The sequence below is a fragment of the Pseudonaja textilis genome, chromosome 17, assembly GCF_049901715.1.
Source record: "Pseudonaja textilis isolate UNSWEBS1 chromosome 17, rPseTex1.2, whole genome shotgun sequence".
Lineage (NCBI taxonomy): Eukaryota > Metazoa > Chordata > Lepidosauria > Squamata > Elapidae > Pseudonaja > Pseudonaja textilis.
Genome location: NC_142006.1, coordinates 6,187,809 through 6,206,688, shown reverse-complemented (window position 1 = coordinate 6,206,688; position 18,880 = coordinate 6,187,809). Strand labels below are relative to the sequence as shown.

General features: G+C 46.7%; 1 protein-coding gene and 1 long non-coding RNA gene across 4 annotated transcripts in view; one reads left to right on the top strand and one right to left on the bottom strand.

Annotated features, from left to right (window-relative positions):
• Window positions 1–1,196: 1,196 nt before the first annotated feature.
• On the bottom strand, window positions 1,197–17,494 carry QSOX2 (quiescin sulfhydryl oxidase 2). Its single transcript, XM_026712297.2, has 12 exons — window positions 17,183–17,494; window positions 13,507–13,607; window positions 12,661–12,709; window positions 11,789–11,897; window positions 11,244–11,334; window positions 9,881–10,026; window positions 8,380–8,520; window positions 7,799–7,928; window positions 5,821–5,943; window positions 5,116–5,266; window positions 3,263–3,451; window positions 1,197–2,738 (listed from the first exon to the last, which is right to left on the bottom strand). Exons 1-12 carry the CDS (start codon window positions 17,466–17,468, stop codon window positions 2,203–2,205), a joined length of 2,052 nt encoding a protein of 683 aa, XP_026568082.2. The 5' UTR covers window positions 17,469–17,494; the 3' UTR covers window positions 1,197–2,202.
• A 136-nt stretch (window positions 17,495–17,630) lies between these two features.
• LOC148124534 (uncharacterized) overlaps window positions 17,631–18,880 on the top strand; it is a 30,480-nt gene continuing 29,230 nt past the window's right edge. For all 3 annotated transcript variants that reach the window (XR_015739730.1, XR_015739729.1, XR_015739728.1), the window contains exon 1: window positions 17,631–18,546. This is a non-coding gene — a long non-coding RNA (uncharacterized LOC148124534). The remainder of the gene's footprint in view (window positions 18,547–18,880) is intronic.

Genomic DNA, 18,880 nt, shown 5'->3' with positions numbered 1-18,880 from the left:
GAGCTGGGATTTGGAACGTTTTATTGGCAAATCTTAAAAATGAATCTTAAAAAGAAAGGAGAAAACTGGAGGAAGAGAAGGCACAAAGAGGGAAGGGATTGAGAGATGAATTTAATATTTTAGAAGTCTGCAGATGCTCAGATTCCTAACCTGTTGCTTGCTTGCTCCAACTTGAGGAAAGAAGCGAAGCGAATCAAAGCAAGCAATGGATCGGAGCATCTCTGACAGCCTCCGCAGCCATCTGGAGTTCAGCCTTAGAGGATGGAGACCTCACCCACTGAAGGATCGAAGGAAGGAAGGAAGCTGACTGAAGACTCCTCCAATCCTTCTCCGGGAGGGGGAGCTTCCTCCCTTTGACCCCCCCTGCTCCTCTCACTATCCGGAACTGGGCTGCTGAGTGCAGACAGGAGAAGCTCCCAGAGGAGGCTTAAACCAGGTTGGTCTAGAAGGCCTTCAAGGTCCCTTCCAGTCCTCTTGTTTTATGTTCTATGTTCCCTTCCCTTGTGGCTCAACTCAAACTGTTGTGATAGGAGCAGCAGCTCTAAGAGGGGCTGGGAATTATGGGAAATGTAACCTGGCAATCTGTTGCATGACCATTAGGTGGCAGCCTAGAACTTGCTTTTTCTGATCTCTTTTGTCTCCATCTAGTCCAGGGGGTCTCAAACACAGTTTATACCTGGGGGCCGCTGGAGGCAGAGTCTGGGTGAGGCTGGGCCGCACATAGAAGTGTTTAGCCAGCTAGCGACGCGTGGAGAACGCACTAATATTATACTTTCATAATCACGGTGGGGGCCACAGGATATCGTCCTGCGGGCCGCAATTGGCCCGCGGGCCGCGAGAATGAGACCTCTGATCTAGTCAATCAGAAGAGAGCTGGGAAGGCACCTTGGAAAACTAGTCCAGCTTAGAGTCATGTGTGAATTTGATGAGTTCCCCTTCTATTCCCTCATCTTAAGTCATCTATGAAGATCTTGAAGAGTACTGGGCCCTTGTGGTACCCTGCTGCTTACATCCCTCCTTGTAGATGTCACACAAGCTCTTTCCAATCCTCTGGTAGTTCCCCCCCATGCTCCAGAATTTTTTTTTTAAAGATATGATACAATGGTTCTGAGATAACATCTGCCAGCTCCTTTAGAACTCTGGGATGTCATCCATCAAGTCCCAGTGATTTATAATTCATCAAGATCAGACAGGTGTTCTCTTACCATTTTCTTGTTTATTTTAATTTTTATTTCTAGCCTGTCTTTCACAATTGTTTTTTGGTAGGTTGGGCTACACTTTCTTTTTGTGCGAAGACCGATGCAAAGAACGAGTTAAGCAGCTCTGCTTTCTCTCTACTGCCTCCTTTCTTGCCATCTTCTCTCTTTAGTGGACTGAACGTTTCCTTGGCTTTTTTCTTGTTATTTTTATGTTGAAACTTTTTAAAATTATCTTTGACTTTCGTTGCAAGTCTTTGTTCATTTTGAGACTTTCCTTTCCTGACTTCCATTTTTGCAGATTCAGGCTGTCTGGTGAGATTCTGCCTTAATTATGTGTCCCTCTTTCCCTTTTTTGTACTTAAGATTTTTGTCTTTTGGTTTATCATAAAAATTTTTGTGCAACCTTGTTGGTTTCTTCTTAGATTTCTTGTGTTTCTTTTTCAGCGGTATTGTGTCGGACTGGGCTTTTATGATCATATTTCTCAGAGTTTCCAATGCTTCTTGAGTTGTCTTCTCGTTTAGGATTTTTATCCATGGAATTTTTCTTAGCCTGTCACTGAGTTTTTTGAAAATAACTCTTAAAATTTAAGACACTGGTTGGATTATATTCTAGAGTGGTCCTCTAAATGTTTGCACCTAAATTTGGTTGCTGTTATAAGCACCTGTTTAACAGCCTCCAAGCACCCTGATTTTCATGAACCATTTCATAAACCACAGCACGCTAGGCAACCCAAGGAAAAAAGATCACCAGAACCGCTTTAATGTTTCTTCAGAAAAACACCTTTTTCTACACTGTTCTAAATTCAAAGTGTCCAACAGCAGAGAAGCTGATCATCAGTGAATGAGGATGAGGAACAATGGCACGGTTTCGTGAAATGTAAAACACATTGCGCTGTAAAAAGAATTTAAAAAAAAATTAAATCCCTGATTCCCTGCTGGCCAAGTTGCAGGCGAGCGCGAGGGAGACGTTTCGAGTCTGAAACTTGGATTTCCGATGGAACTGCTATACGTAGGGACGGTTGTGTCTCACTTTCCAGCGCTTGGATCTCATGTGGAAGAAAAAGAACATGATCATTAGAAATAAAGACGAAGCTATGTAGAGGATGATGCAGAGGCTCATGTCGATGTTGGAGAAGCCGACGCCCAAGAACGACAACGCCGGGTTCCCTTCCTGCTCGACCACTGAGCCAGCTGGCCTTTTCCCTGGATCGATTACAGAGTCCTCCTTGGCTATCAGATGGTCCAAGCCTTTGGGCTTGGCTCCCAAGGGCTTCTGTGGATCTTGGCCCTTGTTGGCCTCCCGAGTGGCTTCCTTTGGAAGCGCTTCTCCTCCACCTTGGGCCTCTTGCTCTTCAGTGTTGTCGGCTTCTTCGAGGTAGGTGTGGATGAGGTTGTGGCTGCCATAATGCTGTTTCAGGAAGTGGAGCACTTGCGTCTTGTCCCAGGCCGAGGGGCCCTGGGTCGCCTTGTGGCATGCGGGGCAAAGGGCTGGGCTGGGCCACTGCACTTTGGGGAACTGGGGGTCTTCGCTCAAATCGCCTGTCGGAGGAAGAAGAGGAAGGGGAGACAGGAAACACCAGGAGTTGCGTTAGTTTGGGAGCAAAGGGTTTATTTATTTACCAAACTTGTGTGGCACCCATCTTGCCAGAGGTGACCCTAGGCGGCTTACACCGTACAAAACATGAAAACAGTGAATAAGGATCTTAGATTTTAAAAGTTCAACTAATATAAAACTAAGTGGGATGCAGAGGGAGGGAGCAAAGTGAGGAGTAGGTGGGATATTCTCCACTACTGTCAACTCATAAAACATTTGGTACACACATTTTATAGTTGTCAACAGAAAGAGGGGAGGGAATTTCAAAGAGCAGGCGGCAGTGTGGAATCGAAAGTACATTCCATTCATATTTTCTTCAGAGGCTGATTAGATGACTGAAGCTTCAATTCAATAAACCTTGCTGGGGATCAAGACTGATTGGAAGACAGACTCCCCTCCCTCGCCTCAGTTACCAACCAACCCAGGAAAAAAAGCCATCCAAAGTGCCAAGTCCTCCCTTGGAAACTACCTGCCAGTCGGGCGTTGACCACGTTGTGTTTCTCCCACAGCCACAGCACAGCTTCATCCCGGCTCTTCACGGAATCCAAAGACGCTCTGGCCATCTCCCGGAAGTGCTCGGCGCAAGCTCGGCAGCCAAAGAAATCCTGGATGTACTTCTGCATGATCTGAAGAACCGCCCGGGGATTGTCCTCAAAGCCTGCAAGGAGCAACCGGCGTGTGCAATCAACAGAGTCTATGGATCACAGCAAGGGAGGAGCTGATTTCTCGCTCAATTTTCCCTTTTGATCCACTTACTTGTTCCTAAGATATATCACTTATCTTAGTGGAACTGTGATCTTAAGGCCAAGGGGGAGGGAAACAACACATTGATTTCAAACTTTCTGGGCAGAATCTTGCCTCCGAGTTCTCAATAATTATAAGGAAAGATACGATGATTGTCTGTGTTTCGTTTATTAGCCCCCTGGTACTTTGTAAACAGATGTCACGTCTCTTGACCTAATCCTCCTTCCTTTCTCTTTTCCCGCAAAACTGCCTCAATGCTGGATCCTTCTAATCTTTAAAATGGGCAAGAATCATAAAACTCCACCTGTGGCTGGGAGGATTAGGGGCTCTCTAGGAGACGGGAATTAAAGCAAGCAATAAGAAGGGGAAACCCTTAAAGACATAATCCTGCTGCTTCGGCCTGACCCAATTCCCCTCTTACAAGAAAATGGCCGTTATCAAAACCAGACCGGTGGAGAAGGGGCGCCTAGCCGTCACACTGAGCTTGGAAAATGGGTTGAAATGTTCTCAACCTGCTCCCAGATGAGAAAATCTGGGTAAGAATAACCAAATTCAAACCATCTTCCAGCTGCAGCTCCCAGCTGGAGATTCTTCTTCCACCAGGACATTAGGGGAGATCCTCTTTACTTTGAAAGCCATAAACAACACAGGCTTTCCTTTTTGTGAGGAGGTTGGTCGTGGTCAGAAAACAGGATTTCAAAGATTTCATACTTCAATGCTCACAACCTTGGTATAGCCTCTGGATTCCCAACATATTACTCATACGTTTTCTGAAGAGGAGAATCTGTATTATTTGCAAAATATAAAGGAACTAGACGTTTTGAACTAAACCTATCTATGTTCTAGTAGGACTTCGATTCATGCAACCTTTAATTAGGTGAAACTGCATCATAATGGAACAATCTTCACTGTGCCTAAGGATATTTACCCATGTAGTAGGGCTGTATTGCTATGATAAGTCTCATCTGTTGTTATCTTACGATTAATCACTTTGTTTGTATCTTATGACATATGATTGTATCTTATGATGTATGATTTATCACTTCATTGCGCACTGAGAGCTTCTGCACCAGAGACAAATTCCTTGGGTGTCCAATCACACTTGGCCAATGAAGAATATTCTATTCTCTTCTAAATTTTTGTACCAAGGTATCCCAAGCGGGCTAACTTACAGAATACATCCAAAATTCGGGGCTTGCGGCTCCTGTGGAACTGAAATCTGGCGAATTTTATAAAACATTCTATGAGATGAAAATGATCACGTGTCACATTTTGTGGCACAATTCAGAATGTCATAAAACAATTCTTTTTCCTTGACTGTGCTGTGCAGTTCAACATGGGCTATTTTCAAAGCAGATATATATCTAAATACCTCCTGATTTTTGCCACCAGTACATTAGAAGCTCTGTCATTGCTGGAGGCGTTGAGAAATCTGGAAGACTGCTATCATGTCACCCTTGGCGAAAGCCGAATCGTTTTGCTTGGCCAATATTAAAACAGTTGGGGTGCCATTGAAGTTCCCGTCTCCCTGCCAACCACTCTTCACCTGCAGGGGCATTCACCCTCTTTTTTCCTTACCTGTGTTGAGCAAAGCTCTCGGCTGGACTGCTGCTTGAACTGTTAAGGTGTGGAAGAGCTTCCAGAAGGAACAGGTGTAACCTCTCAGTCCCACCTGGCTGCCCTGACACCCGACCCACTGGAGCCGGTTGGGCAGAAATTGGCCAGAGATCTAAAAAAGGGGAAAAGACCGGCATGAGACTGCACTTCCTTCCACGCACTCCGTCAGGTGAGTCAGGCAGAAATCTATTGTGGTCCAGCTGACACTCAGGGGGGGAATTTTAGAAGTTCCTGTCCTAGACTAACATTTTGAGGGATTCATCTAACTTTTAAAACAAGCGGAAGACGACACAGGATGGCCTTAAATGCAAGCCAGCTGCCAAGCACCCAAGATGCAATCGTGAGTGTGTGCGTGAGAACTTCAAGGACAGGTCGTAAAAATGGCCACTGTAACTTTGAATGGTTCTCAAGAAACTGGTTATGTCGAAGACTACCTATAATTCTACTCTCCTCCTTCTCTTCCTCCATACCTTTTCCTCCTCCTTTCCTCTCTCTTCCTTATTTCTTTTTCTTTCCCACCCTACTTTCCTTCCTTCCTTCCTTCCTTTCTTTCTCTCTCTTTCTTTCCTTCCTTCCTTTCCTCCTCCTGCTGCTGCTGCTGCTGTTTTTCCCCTTCTTTCATTTACTAAATCTATGGCTCCAACCAACAACCTAGTAGTAGCTTACATGAATTTTATTGTTGAGCAGGTCCAAGATGGCATCGTAGGGGATCCGGTCCAACGGGAGGCTCAGCAGCCACACCTGTAAGGTCTCCAGCGACTTCATCACAGGTTGACGGCCAGGAAAGAGCTGAAGAAAAGGCCGAGTTAGTGAAATGTCTTCAAGGAATCTGAGCTGTTGTATCTAACCCTTTTTTCTTTCCCCTGAAGCCACCAGGGACACAGGTGGTAGAAACAACAAAAAGGCAACACAACCAGCTTTCATGAACCATCAGGGACCAAAAGCTGCAACTAAAGTCAACTTGAGAAACTGAAGTCCAGCTATTCTGTTTCTGTTTAAAACGGATCAGCTGCAGAGGGTCCCACACAGAGCCATTTCTTTGTGCAACGTGCCAAGAAAGCAGCAGATTATCTTATTTTAGTGCTAGGTTGGCTGTTAGATTCAATAACTTATGTGAGCTGACCAGGGGTGGGTGGGTGGGTTGGTGATTATTTATTTACTTATGTGTATTTTTGAAATCTCACCTTTATTTTTATCAATAAATGAAGGTGGTGAACATACATAGAATAACAGAGTTGGAAGGGACCTAGATGATCTCTACTCAAGCAAAAGACTCTATACTACTTCAGACAAATGGCTGTCCTTCTTGTCTTAAAAGTCTCCAGCAAAGCCTTTCCACTGGTTCATTGTCTTCACCGTTAGGAAATTTCTCTTTAGTTCTAGATTGCTTCCCTCCTTGATTAGTTTCCATCCATTGTTTCTTGTCTTGTTATGTATCTAACATTCCTTCCTCCTCTTCATTTCTCCACAGTAACAACCCTGTGAAATGGGTTGGTTTGGGAGAGAGAACGGCCTGAAGTCACCCAGCCAGCTTTCATGCCTAAGGCAGGACTAGAACTCCAAGTCTCCTGGTTTCTAGCCTTAACCACTAAATTAGATTAAATTGGCCCTGTTTGACAACAGCTGTCCAGCGTTCCAGGATAGCGAATTTCTGTCCACGGGATAAAATGTTTGTTTCTTGCAATCAAAGCTGCAGCTTCCCTGTAGCGCTGCGTGAACTCTTGTTCTAATTCAGCTTTTTCGTAGCATTCCCTTCTCAACTAAAAACAAAATCCTCTCCATCAAATATTTTTATCCCCATATGCTGCCAAACAACCAATCTGCCTATTTATCATTATTGACTTATCTGATTTATATCTTATATTTCCATCCAAGCAGGATGATCCAGAGGCTTTCCAATGCAGGAGATACAGACAGAAACGGAACTAAAAATAGCGCAGTTAAACACCTGTTAACAAGACCCCAGTTTTAAAAGGTCCGGCTGCGAAGGCCTCGTTTAACCTTTTTTCCAGACACAGAGAGCGCCACGGGGCCACTTTCTGATGAGGCAGGTTCTGCATCTTGGAAACCACGTCCAAGTGGGGTGATCTTCAGTCAGCTCACCCTGAAACAGGGGACTCGATATTCAAGTCTTATCAAGTCAGGAGTCTTAAGGTGAAAACCAATGTTCTCAGCTTGGCGTTTCTTAATCTTGGCAACTTTTTAAGAGGAATCGATTTCAACTCCCAGGTATTTATACGGTGCCTGGTTGTGGCACCATATAAACACCACATATAGAATAGCCCAAAGCACACACTCTGCTAGAAGCTGCCCAGAGGATGGGCTCCAACGGCAGTCCGAAAGCTCGGAAGAGTAAAACATCCAGTCCCGGTGATTGGACCATTACCAATCTCCTTGGCACAGACTAGTTCTCAAAGGGCTGTAAAAATTGCACACGGAGAGGCAGCAGTTAAGTCCTGGCTCCAACTGGGCCTTTCTGCCTGGGCTATTTGGCCTCCAAACAGGAATCCCGCCCTTCTCCTTCCCCATAAATGCATCAAACATCCATTTTATCAGGCAAGAGTCCTGGAGCATAAGAAGAGCTCCCGCTCAGCGCGATGTACCGCATGCTGCAAAATCCCAGGAAAAGGCGGAGAGCGTTCACCTTGGCCAGGAGTATGACGACGTCTTTCAAGGTCCTCAGCTCAGCGCCTTCCAGGGTTTTGTGGGTGGCAAGTTCGACCCTGAACAAATAATGCAGCCCAGACTCAAGGTCAGCCATGTATAATTTGGACCTGAAAAGCAAGAGACACGGGTGGTTTTAAATGGCGGCAGGTCTATTTTGCATACACAAGCGTGGAAGGCAGGAATACTAAAGAGCCGGAGTTTTTAAACGTGAGATTTATCCTGAGCAGTTGGAGCAGTTATTAGGCCACTGTTGGTAGCCAGGATGGGCCGGGTTTACATCCGGGCAGGGATCCCTCCCTGTTTGCAGAGACAATTACGATGATTAGAAATCTGCATGCATATAGACGGTACAGAGCTGAGGTTTCAGCCTTTAAAAGCGGGGATCCACAACCTCAGCAATTTAAGCTATGTGTTCTGGAGGGGTCCACCTGCCCTCCCAAAGGCAGCCCAGATAACGTAAAACCATCATTTACTCTGAATCCATACATTCGGGAGCGGGAGAAAAAGCCATCGTTGCAAAACAAAACGCTATTTAAAGAGAACTGCAGAGCTGCTTACTGGTTGAACTCTTTCCATTCCTTGAAGTTTGTGTTCCCTGGTCTCCTTTGCTGGAGAAGTGGGAGAGGGGAAGCGAGTTTTCTTCTAACTCCCAGGAGTGACTTTAAATGGGAAGAAAAGAAAGACCGAAGAGGCTTCAAACTGTGTATGGAAGGACAGTATAAAAGTTATAAAAAACAAACCCTCAAGCTGAACAGGCTACAGAAGAGTTCAGGGGCTGCTGGTTGCTTGTTCCCCCCAAAAATGCTAGATACGGGGAACCCTCAACTTTAACAAGCATTCGCTGTGTGTCCTTTCGAAGTTACAACGGCACTGAAAAAAGTGATTGCGTTTCGCACACGTATGACGGTTGCAACATCCCCACGACTGTGCGATCCAATTTTGCACGCTTGGCAATTGGTTTATGTTTATGACGGACGCAGGGGGTCAGGTGATCCCCTTTTGCGACCTCCTGACTAACAAAGCCAATGGGGGAAGCCAGATTCGCTTAACAACCACGTGACTAACTTAACAGCTGCAGGGATTCCCTTAACAACTGCGGCAAGAGAGGTCGTAAAATAGGGCAAAGCTCACTTAATTGCCTCGCTTAGCAACAGAAATGTTGAGCTCAGTCGTGGTTGTAAGTCAAGCACTAGCAACAGCAATAGCACTTGGACTTATACACCGTTTCACAGTGCTTTCCAGCCCTCTCTAAGTGGTTTACAGAGTCAGCCTCTTGCCCCCCCTAATAATTTGGATCCTCATTTTACCGACCTTGGAAGGATGGAGGGCTGAGTCAACCTTGAGCCAGTCAGGATTTGAACTCCTGGCAATGGGCAGTCAGCCTGCAATGCTGCACTCTAACCACTGCACCACCAGGGCTCCCCTATCTATTGCAAGTACTAACTGTGCTTGTCAAGGCAAGAGACTTAAAGCTGGTGCCCTCACATCCTCTAGATTAAGAGCTGGCCTAGTCGAATATTTATTTGGCCCTCTGCGATAAAGGTAGCTAAAGAGCTCCGTGTTATCATCTCTGTGTTTTCTTTGGCACACCCTGCAGATGGCAAACTGCTCAGGTAACTCCACCAAATTCCAAGCCACCAGGGTCACCCAGTCATTATTGCAACATGTTCCTGCCCCAGTTGTACTTGATTAAGAATTCTGACCATCTTGCATATACCAGGAACTAGCAAAATAGTTACTGGCATGTCCACAGCAACCCCCAGCCGAACTGTCACTGCAGCTACCGCAGCCCACGATTTTTTTTAAAAAAACCAAACAGGCTTTTAAATGGAATCCAAAATCTCACGTGCAAATGCTAAAACCCCGGAATGGGTTTTTATTATTTCTGGAGCTACTAAAGAAGATCCTAAAATTACTTTCACATAAGGTTTCTCAACTTTAGGGCAGACGTCAACACCCAGGATACTCCAGCCAGCATTCTGGGAGTTGAAGTCTGCCCGTTCTGGCTTTAAGGTTTCCGAAACGCAGGTCCCACAACCTCACATTCATCAAGACTTACTTGTTAATTAATCCATGGGATCCATTGGGATAAATCAGGTACAACGAAGGGACCGAAGTAATACCAAGTTTTTCAAGTACACCTGTCTCAGAATTTAGAACCCGTTTGATAGCAATGTTTTCATACTGACCGAGGTCCAAGATCACCTGGAGGGGAAAACGTACAGAGTTACCAGGGCCGCCTGTGTGTTTAGTCACTACTGCAAACAGAGGCAAAGTTTGCTCAGACCTAGCAAACAGGTTGAACCCAGCTTCACAAAGATTGGCACTTGGAGACCAGGAGGAAAAAAAAAATGAAGAGCCCTCACAGGCTTAACTGGGGGATAATTCCACTACATTTAAATAGGATTTGTTTGTAAATAACGGCCTAGGCCTGCGGTGTTTTGCTGCCGATATTACTTTTGGCAAAGTGATCAAGATGCGTTGGAAGTCAAAGTCCACAAGCAGCCAAGGTTGGACACCCTGGTACAGGGTCTCCTGCTTGGACTAGAAGATCTCCAAGGTCCCTTCCAACTCTGGTATTTTGCCTTCTTCTTCTGAACAACTTCAGAGTCTGAATGAAGTTGGCCATAAAACAAGTTAGTTTGTATTTCCTTCCATGCTTACTGTGAGGATGACCCAGGGTGGGATACAAAAACAACACAGGCACAAAAACAGGTGAAGTCCCTTTAATTCCTTCAGCTCAGCTTCAAAGCTCCAAATATCCTTGACTGGAGACAAAAAAGTTCCCCACAAACAGTCGCAAGAAGGAGGAAATGCCATTTAAAATCAAAATACTTATAAATTATAGATAGAAAAAACAACATAAACCACACTGAAGCAATTAAGGGAACCAGGCAAGATAAGGGCTTGAAGAATCCCCAGATATTGGAATATACACTGGGAAGGACGCCAAACTCAGGTAAGAACGGACAGACCAAAAATATTTTCACACTTTGTTTCCAGCACTGTCTCATGCGCAGTCTGTCCTTTTAACCAGTTCTCACAGCTGCAGCCCATGAAGGGGATCAAGGCCCTTTCCTCCCCCGTAGACCATGCCATTCACGTTTCTCCCTTATCTTCTCCTCCTGTGTGCCCTAGGATGGGGAGGGGATGGGCTTGGGTCCTTCTCTGACTGCCCATTCGGCCTGTGCCCTTCCCCAGCTTCCTCCACAACCTCCGGAGCCACACTTCCACTCCCTGTCAGCTGTTCCTCCTCTCCCTCGGAGTCAGTTTCCAACAGGTGCATGACACTTACGTAGTAAAAGTTGGAAGAGGGTTCATTCCAATCAGGGGTGGTAGATTCAAAGGGGCTTAAGCCACCCCGACGTCTAAAGGAGCACTAGGACTTTCCAAGTTTACGTTACCTTCCTTGGTTACGTTACCTCTCGGCCAAGATATGAGCTCCCGCTCTCAAAAATGATGGCAGTATAATGCTGACTGGGTTTATTGAAAAGGGAAAATACTTCTTCTGGCCTATTAAGAACAAATAAGAATAATTAAGAAAAATTAATGAAGGATACATTTACCACACGAGAGATAAAGGTAAGAAGACATTTACTGATAATATCTGTGGCTTATCTACAAGGGTTTTCAACTCATAGATGGTCTAGCAGCAGAAATGAAGAAAAGGTTTTTGCTGCTAAAAATAATCATTTCTGGGGCTTTTATTCATAATTGCTTATGCAGCTTTCGTTGGGAGAATAATCATCTTGAGAAGCAGGAAATTAATAATTGTCATAAACAAACAGCAAAACAGATCTTGAAATGGGTTATTTGGCTTTCTGAGTGCGCCAAGACATGCTGCTGTATTTGTAACGGCCCTGATGTGTTTTTTTTTTAACGGCGCAGAGAGCGCCAGGGCCCCCTCATTTCCCCCCTGAAATGCTCCTTTATTGTTCCTACTCTGATGCCTCACAGAGGGACTCACAGAGTTGGCTCCAAGGAGGGACAAGCTGGCGGTTTTGCTTCCCGGGAATGGTTCTGCAGAAAATCAATCATTGTTTGGCGGAGGCTCTGAAGGTCCCGGTCTGAGGTTGCTGAGGAAAGAGAAAAAGACGGCACTCAAGCAGGCAATCCCGAAAAAGGAACCTTCCTTGGCACCTGCCGAAGCTCTTCCACTCATCCCTCCTGCCAACATCCACTGATCCAACAGGGGCTTTTTGCAAGACACGGCAGGAAAGGACCGGGGCCCCGAAGTGCACTCTTCAAGGAAAAAGCCTCTCCAAGTACAGTTTCACTTATGACCGCTTGTTTAAGTGACCGTTTGAAGTTACAAACGCCACTGGAAAAGAATGACTTATGGTTGCTTTTCACGTTGACAACGATTGCAGCAGCCCCTGTAATGGCGGGATCAAAATTCGGAACACTTTGGCAGCTGGCTCATATTTATGACGGTTGCAGCACCCCAGAGATCACGCGGGGTTCCCCCTTTTGCAACCAGCCAAGTCAATGGGGAAGCCAGGTTCACTTAACAACCGTGCGGCTAACTGAACAACCATACGGAATCGCTTAACAGCAGGTCATAAAATGGGGCAAAACTCACTTAACGGCAGCCTTGCTTCGCAATGGGTATTTTGGGCTCAATTTGGGTCCCAAGCTGAGGACTGCCTTTAATATCTTCCAAGTTAGGGATGCCAGCCTGCAGCCTGTGACCTTGCTTCAACCCTCTTTTCATGACTGACTTGGCTGACTGCTGCACAGAATGTGCTTCGTGCCCTTAAGGGCATTTGTCTTTCGGATTAAGATGCAGCGTGGCTGGGAGTGATCCTCAAGGAGAACGGAGACTGCATGTGAACTCACCGGGATGGTTTTCTCCAACTGTAAACTGCTTGATAAAAGCTTTGAAATACTGCAGAGGGAGGGGAGGGAGAAAAGAAAAGGTTTTGCTTAGAACAGCCCAAATGAATAAAACCCCGAAGGTGGAACAGTCCAGCCCTAAAAATAAGCCCAGAGTTATCTAAGGAAGCATCTCTTGCCAGTCACATCCACCCGACCCATTGAGAGTGAGGAGGCAGGGAATGTTGCGGATCCCACCCCTGAGGGAGATACACCTGGTGGGACCCAGAAGGAAGCGCCTTCTCCGTGGTGGCTCCGTCTCTCTGGAATATCATCCCCCCCAGAGATTAGAATGGCCCCCTCACTAATACTCTTTCGAAAGGCACCGAAGACCTGGTGTTGCCAGCGGGCCCATGGAACCCAGAGAGGGATGGAGTCCATCCAATGGCTAGTCTGATCTGCTGTCGTTGGGGCGAGAGTTGGTTTTTGATTTTTTGATTTTTTTTGTTTTTCCCAAATTTTGTTCTATTGTACTTTACTAATTTATTTTAATTCTTTTTGTTAGTTCTTATTATTTTTATTTTTGTTTTAAATATGGTTTTACATTGTGTAAGCCGCCTGGAGTCGCAATGGGTGAATAGGCAGCAATATAAATTAAATAAATAAATAATCACCCACGTGTTTTAAAAGCTCTGCCCCCCCCACAAATAAGACGCTAACAGAGAAGTGCAGAGCGACTCAGATTTGAAGAGGAAAGGAACACCCCGCTTCCGGATTAAAATTTCCACAGGAAACCCTTCCCCACGCATTTCAAACTACGTGGGGCCAACTCAAACGACAAGCATTCCTAGGAAGCGGGAAAGCACTTACCCTGAAAGTGGGATAATACTGGACTCCATACTCTTTACACTGTTTGTAGTTTTTCTCATCTCCACAATCCAGCACGCCAATTCTGATCGCTGGCTCCCACTCTGAAAGGAAACCAGGGGTCAGATTCTTTCATTTGGGCACAGAATGTTTACACCCCACAATTCCAAGGTTCTCGACATCCGGGAACACACACGCCTATTTTGGCCAAGACACACTCTCTGGTGCAAGGCAAAAAAGGAGCTAGGGTGGCCCCAAACACTAAGATATAAATCTAATGACGATGCTCAGTTAAGAACTAATTTTAATGCACAAAATGTGGAAAGTTGGCTTTCGTTTGAAATAAACAGTTTTAAAAAGAACCGGTTGTGGACAAGAGGACCATTCTTGTTCTTTAACAAGCACAGGTCTGCCAGAGAGAAAGACAAAATAAGCATATTTGCTTCTCTTCTGAAAACCCTGGGAAATAAAAGCCCACCCTAAAAAGAAATGCAGTCTTGCTTCCATTAAAAAAAAAGAAAAGAAAAGCGGGCGGGTGGGGAGAAAAACTTAGAAGCATCGTTTATTTATCAAATTTATACAGCCTTCCATCTCCCCAGAAGTGACTTAATACCCCAAGCCAGATGTTTCCTTGCAGGGCGGCAAAAAAAACCCACCTTCTCTTTGTTTACTTATTAAACAGATGCGGCGGTGTTTAGGAACAGGATGCAAATGTCCATTGTGAGTGGGACGCTATCAACGCAACAGGCGCCAGGATAACCATCAGCATCTCGGAACAGATGGGCAAAGGCACAATAGTGAGCGAGCCAGTTTGCCACTGAATAAAACCGCAAGCTTGAAAACGTTTGGTTTGGCTTCGGGTTATCTGCTTCATTCATGATTCGGCACTGCTGTTCTTCTCTTCTTCTCTCCCCCTTACTCCACCTCGCCCCCATCTCCAGCCCTACAACTGCAATGAAGTGAGCCTTACAAAGGACATGCAAATGTTGTCTTTTTCACAATGCAAGCCAGCCTCAACCCAAACACTTGGTTAAGTGCGCCAGCTGGGAGGAGGGTCTGGGCCATTCACAAAAGGCAGCCTCAGAGGGGGGGAAAACTTTGCTTGCCACAAGGTCACAAAAGGAGATCACGTGACTCCTCGGGACACCACAACCATCATAAATACATGCCAGTTTCCAAGCCTTTGGATTTTGATCACGTGACCAGCTGCAATGGCTGTAAGTGTGAAAAACTAAAAAAAATCACTTTTTTCAGTGTCGTTATAACTTCGAATGATCCCTAAACATATGGCTGTAAGTCAAGGACTACTTCTTTGCTTCATCACTACCAGTTTCAATTGTAAGAAAGCAAACTGACAATATAAGAAATTATCAATTGGTTCATTAACATCTCCTGGCACGATAACCGTATTCAGCATTCAAGGAGTAGTTTAATTATCAAGACAACATTTTGCTTGGAGACTCCATGAATGAAAACATGAGACATATTTTTCCTGTATATTATTCCTGCTAATATTCCTACACATTTCAAGCATCAAAAAGAACAGTACAAGGACGAGTGGTTAAGTGAGATTTTGTTAAGACATCAGGACATATGTTTTCACCAGCACCGATCACTTTTACTTTGATATTCGAGCGCTAAATTAACAATCTCTTTTCTGCAAATCTCATCGGAGGCCTCAACAAACTCAGCTGGACTTCTTTTGAAGTAGATGTGTGAATGATTATACTAGACAGAGAACCAGGAAATACTTCCATTTAAAAACTGAGAGGTCCGGCACTCGCCCACTGCTTTGCGAGATACACTCTCCACTGTTTAACATCTACATGAAGCTGCTGAGTGAGATCATCCGTCACCATGGACTGAGGTATCATCAATATGCCGACGATACCCAGCTGTCCATCTCAGGCTGCGGGGAGTTAAACAATGCCGTGACCGCCCTCTCCTTGCAGTGCCTGGAGGCTGCCAGGGGCTGGATGGGGAGCAACGGGTTGAAAACTGAACCCTGGCAAGACCCGGTGGCTCTGGGTTTTGGGTTCTTTGCTGGCTTGGGAATTTTGGGGATTCAAGTCCACTCTACAGTTGTTGAGGTTGAGAAATAAATACTGTGTAGGCTACTTACTGACTTCAAGAGGCAGCTTCCTACGTTCTTGCTTTGCACTAGGCAGCTCTTTTAAGCAAAAGTGCCTGCCGAGCCAGAAGAACCAGCTGCTAAATTCCAAACGTTTTGAAATTTCCCCGATTTTTTCTATTCGATTTCTATTGTGCAAGTTCCAAAGCTTGCCATGCCAAATATAGTATGCCCTCTCAAAGTCTTCTGTTTGCTCTCTTTAAGCCACCGCAAACTAGAGGAAACGTGTCACCTTGCTGTGTAAAAGCCCACAAATGTCCTAACTCAGCTGCACACACAAACCACACTGCTGTTGACACGTTGCCTTGGAATGTTGGGAAAATACGCCACTTTTCTCAGCTGCTGAGATACTATCTCACACCGACACTGTTCGTTTCTCATTGAACAAAAGGCACTTAAGCTGTAATTCAGCCCATAAAATAATTCCAGACAAAGTTTCTTTGATGGGTAATATTCAATAATAAAAAAAATAAGTATATGCCTTCCTTTGGAATGTACTTTTTCAATGACACAAGAATACTAGAACTGAACGTGCAACTGAACCAAAATATGCTAAATAAGAGTAAGATCATCCTGGAGAAAGTCTGTCTATGGAGCTGCTAAAGAATAGACACTGATTTGATGGTGCACGGTCAATCAATCAAGTGAAGAGTATGGGAGCCTTCAGAAGTTGTTGGACTACAAGTCCCAGCAGCCTCAGCCAGAACTGTCAATGGTGAGGACCCTGGGACTTGTAGTTCAGCTGTCTTAAGACGTCTACATGTTCCAACTCTCCCTGATAAGAAAGCAGAAGAACCTCTTATCTCAAGTCCATAACTTTCAACCTTGCCCAAAGCCAATCAGGAGGCAATCAGCTCATTGATCCACCCAGATCTCTGGTCCTCAATTGTATCAGGAGATCTTTGAAAAGGGGGGGATCTGAAAGGATCTGCTCCACTGCTTCCCAGGGTCCTTACCCATCCATGGAGGTAAGATCTAGCCTAGAGATCTAGCCACAGCAGAAGCTCCTTCTGCAGATGGGGCAGCCAGCAGAGGAGAGGGGCTTTTTAATCCCACCACTCTCTCCAATTGGGAGAAGGATGGGAGTTGTGGGGGGTGAGGGGGGTCCCCATTTCTGGAGCATTCAGCCCTTAAAATCCAGAGCTGCAACCTGCAAAACTCTCTCTCTGTTTTGCAAATGATCTTCCTTCTTGGGCAAAGGGCTGTTAAGTTCTCCATGGGGTCCGGAACCACCAGAAGGAAGGCCGAAGGTGGTGGGGGGGGCGGGTCAAGGAAGCCATCCAAGAAACCGGGGTGCGGAAATGCCCACGTGCCAGGGTCACCCCGCAATTCAACCTCTTGCAAACGAAAGTTGCCTCCTCCTCCGCCCTGCTTCCCCAACCGGGCGCCCTCAAAGGCGATGCCCTCCCTTCCTTCCCTTTCAGGCTGGGGATGATGGGACGGAGGGAGGGTGCTGGGTCGGGCAAGTGGGGGGGATCTCTTCCCCAAAGGGAGGACCACGGGGCGGGGGGGCAATTTGGACTTCCTCTCCCATCATTCCCGGCTCACCGTGGACGTCCCCCGCCAAGGCGCGCCAAGTGGGAGCGAAGGCCACGCAGTGTCCGCAGGACGAGGAGTAGAACTGCACCAGCCAGGCCGAGGCCGAGTCCCGCAGCGCCTCCCGCACCGTGCCGCCTTCCAGCACCCACACCGGGTGTACCCCGGCCTGGTACAGCGCCGCCCCGGTCGTCGTCGTCGGCGCCGCCATCGCCAGCAACGCCAAGAGGCATCGCAGCGCCCGCCGCGGCCCGAGAGGTGCCGGGCGGGAACCCACCGCCACCGCCGCCGCCGCCATGACCGGGCGACACCCAGGCCTGGAAGGCCTCACTTAGCAACGGGCCGCCAGCCCTGGAGACGGGGGGCGGGGCTGCCTCTTCGCCCCGCCCACTGCTCCGCGCGCAATCAGCGGACGAGGAGGCCTGGGGGCGGGACTTCCTGGCCGTCGGGAGGTTGTAGTCTCCGTCAACCGGGCGCCCGCCGCTCTCTTGGCTTGTCCCGGCCGGGCTTGGAAGGCTGGGGATTAGGGGGCTTGGACCTCAGAGACCGTCATCCCCTGCCCTTCCGGCCTGGCTTCCCCCTAGCTTTCCCCTCGGGGGTCAGCCCGCTTCAGTCGGACGGTTCTGATTTCCTGTCCTTGCCCCCTTCCCCTTCTCCAGTGGGGCCGCTGGAAACCTTTCTTTCCTTCCTTCCCTCCCTCCCTCCTTCTTTCCTTCCTTCCTTCCCTCCCTCCCTCCCTCCTTCCTTCCTTCCTTCCTTCCTTTCGTTTCCTTTCTTCCCTCCTTCCTTCCTTCCTTCCTTCCTTCCCTCCTCTCTCCTTCCCTTCTTCATTCCCTCTCTCCCTCCCTGCTTTCTTCCTTCCTCTCTCTCTCTCCTTCTTTCTTTCTTTCTCCATTCCACTTTCCTTCCTTACTTCTCTTTCCATCTTTCCTTCTTCCCTCCCTCCACCTTCCCTTCTTTCTTTTTTCTCCTTCCCTTTCCCACTCCCTCTTCCTTCCTTCTCTCTCTCTCTCTCCTCCCTCCCTCCTTGTTCCTTTTTCTCTCCTTCCTCCTTCCCCCTCTCCTCCCTTCCCTCAGAATTTCCCGTAAATGAGCCTAAGCCAATTTCCCTGAAGGGCTGTGAGGGATACTGGGTCTCTGGGTGCCCCTTGGACGTCTCCCCCTTTGCGGCAGCCTTTCTGCTGCGGGGAACAGCCGGAAAAGAGACGGATGGCTTGGAAATTAAATGCAGAGTTTAACTGAGAAATAATCATTCTCTATGAAAACTAATGACTTCTCTGGAGGCCCCTACGAAGATTTATTGACTCCCAGAGGTTAATATTGATCAAAACTACGGCAGGCCAAAAAAGAAAAAAGAAAAAAAATCAGGCCTTGGAGTAAGTATAATCTTGATATTGAAGCCTTGCTGGTGACAGGCTGGGTGATCCATCTGTCGGGACTGGCAGTTGTGGCGCCCGCTTTTTTAATGCATCGCCATTTTGGCGTGCGCCAGTTTTGCCCTTCACCAGCCCCGTTTTCGACATTTCAGTTGCTCAGTGAGAAATTTCTTATGTCAGCTTTGCTCCATTTTATGACCTTTCTTGCCAGGGTGGTTGTTGAGTGAATCACTCAACACTCACTCAATCTCCCGTTGACTTGTCAAAAAGTCACAAAAGGAAATCGCGTGACCCCGGGACGCTGCAACCATCATAAGTACAAGTCAGTTGCCAA

Bases quoted from the DNA above. Each gene is read 5' to 3' on its own strand.
- QSOX2 (XM_026712297.2), bottom strand. From the start codon at position 17,468: ATGGCGGCGGCGGCGGTGGCGGTGGGTTCCCGCCCGGCACCTCTCGGG. The intron at 7,929-8,379 runs GTAAGCAGCTCT...CTTGCTTTTCAG, and splicing joins GAATGGAAAGAGTTCAACCA to GTCCAAATTATACATGGCTG. The intron at 2,739-3,262 runs GTAGTTTCCAAG...TTCCTCCGACAG, and splicing joins GGTCAACGCCCGACTGGCAG to GCGATTTGAGCGAAGACCCC.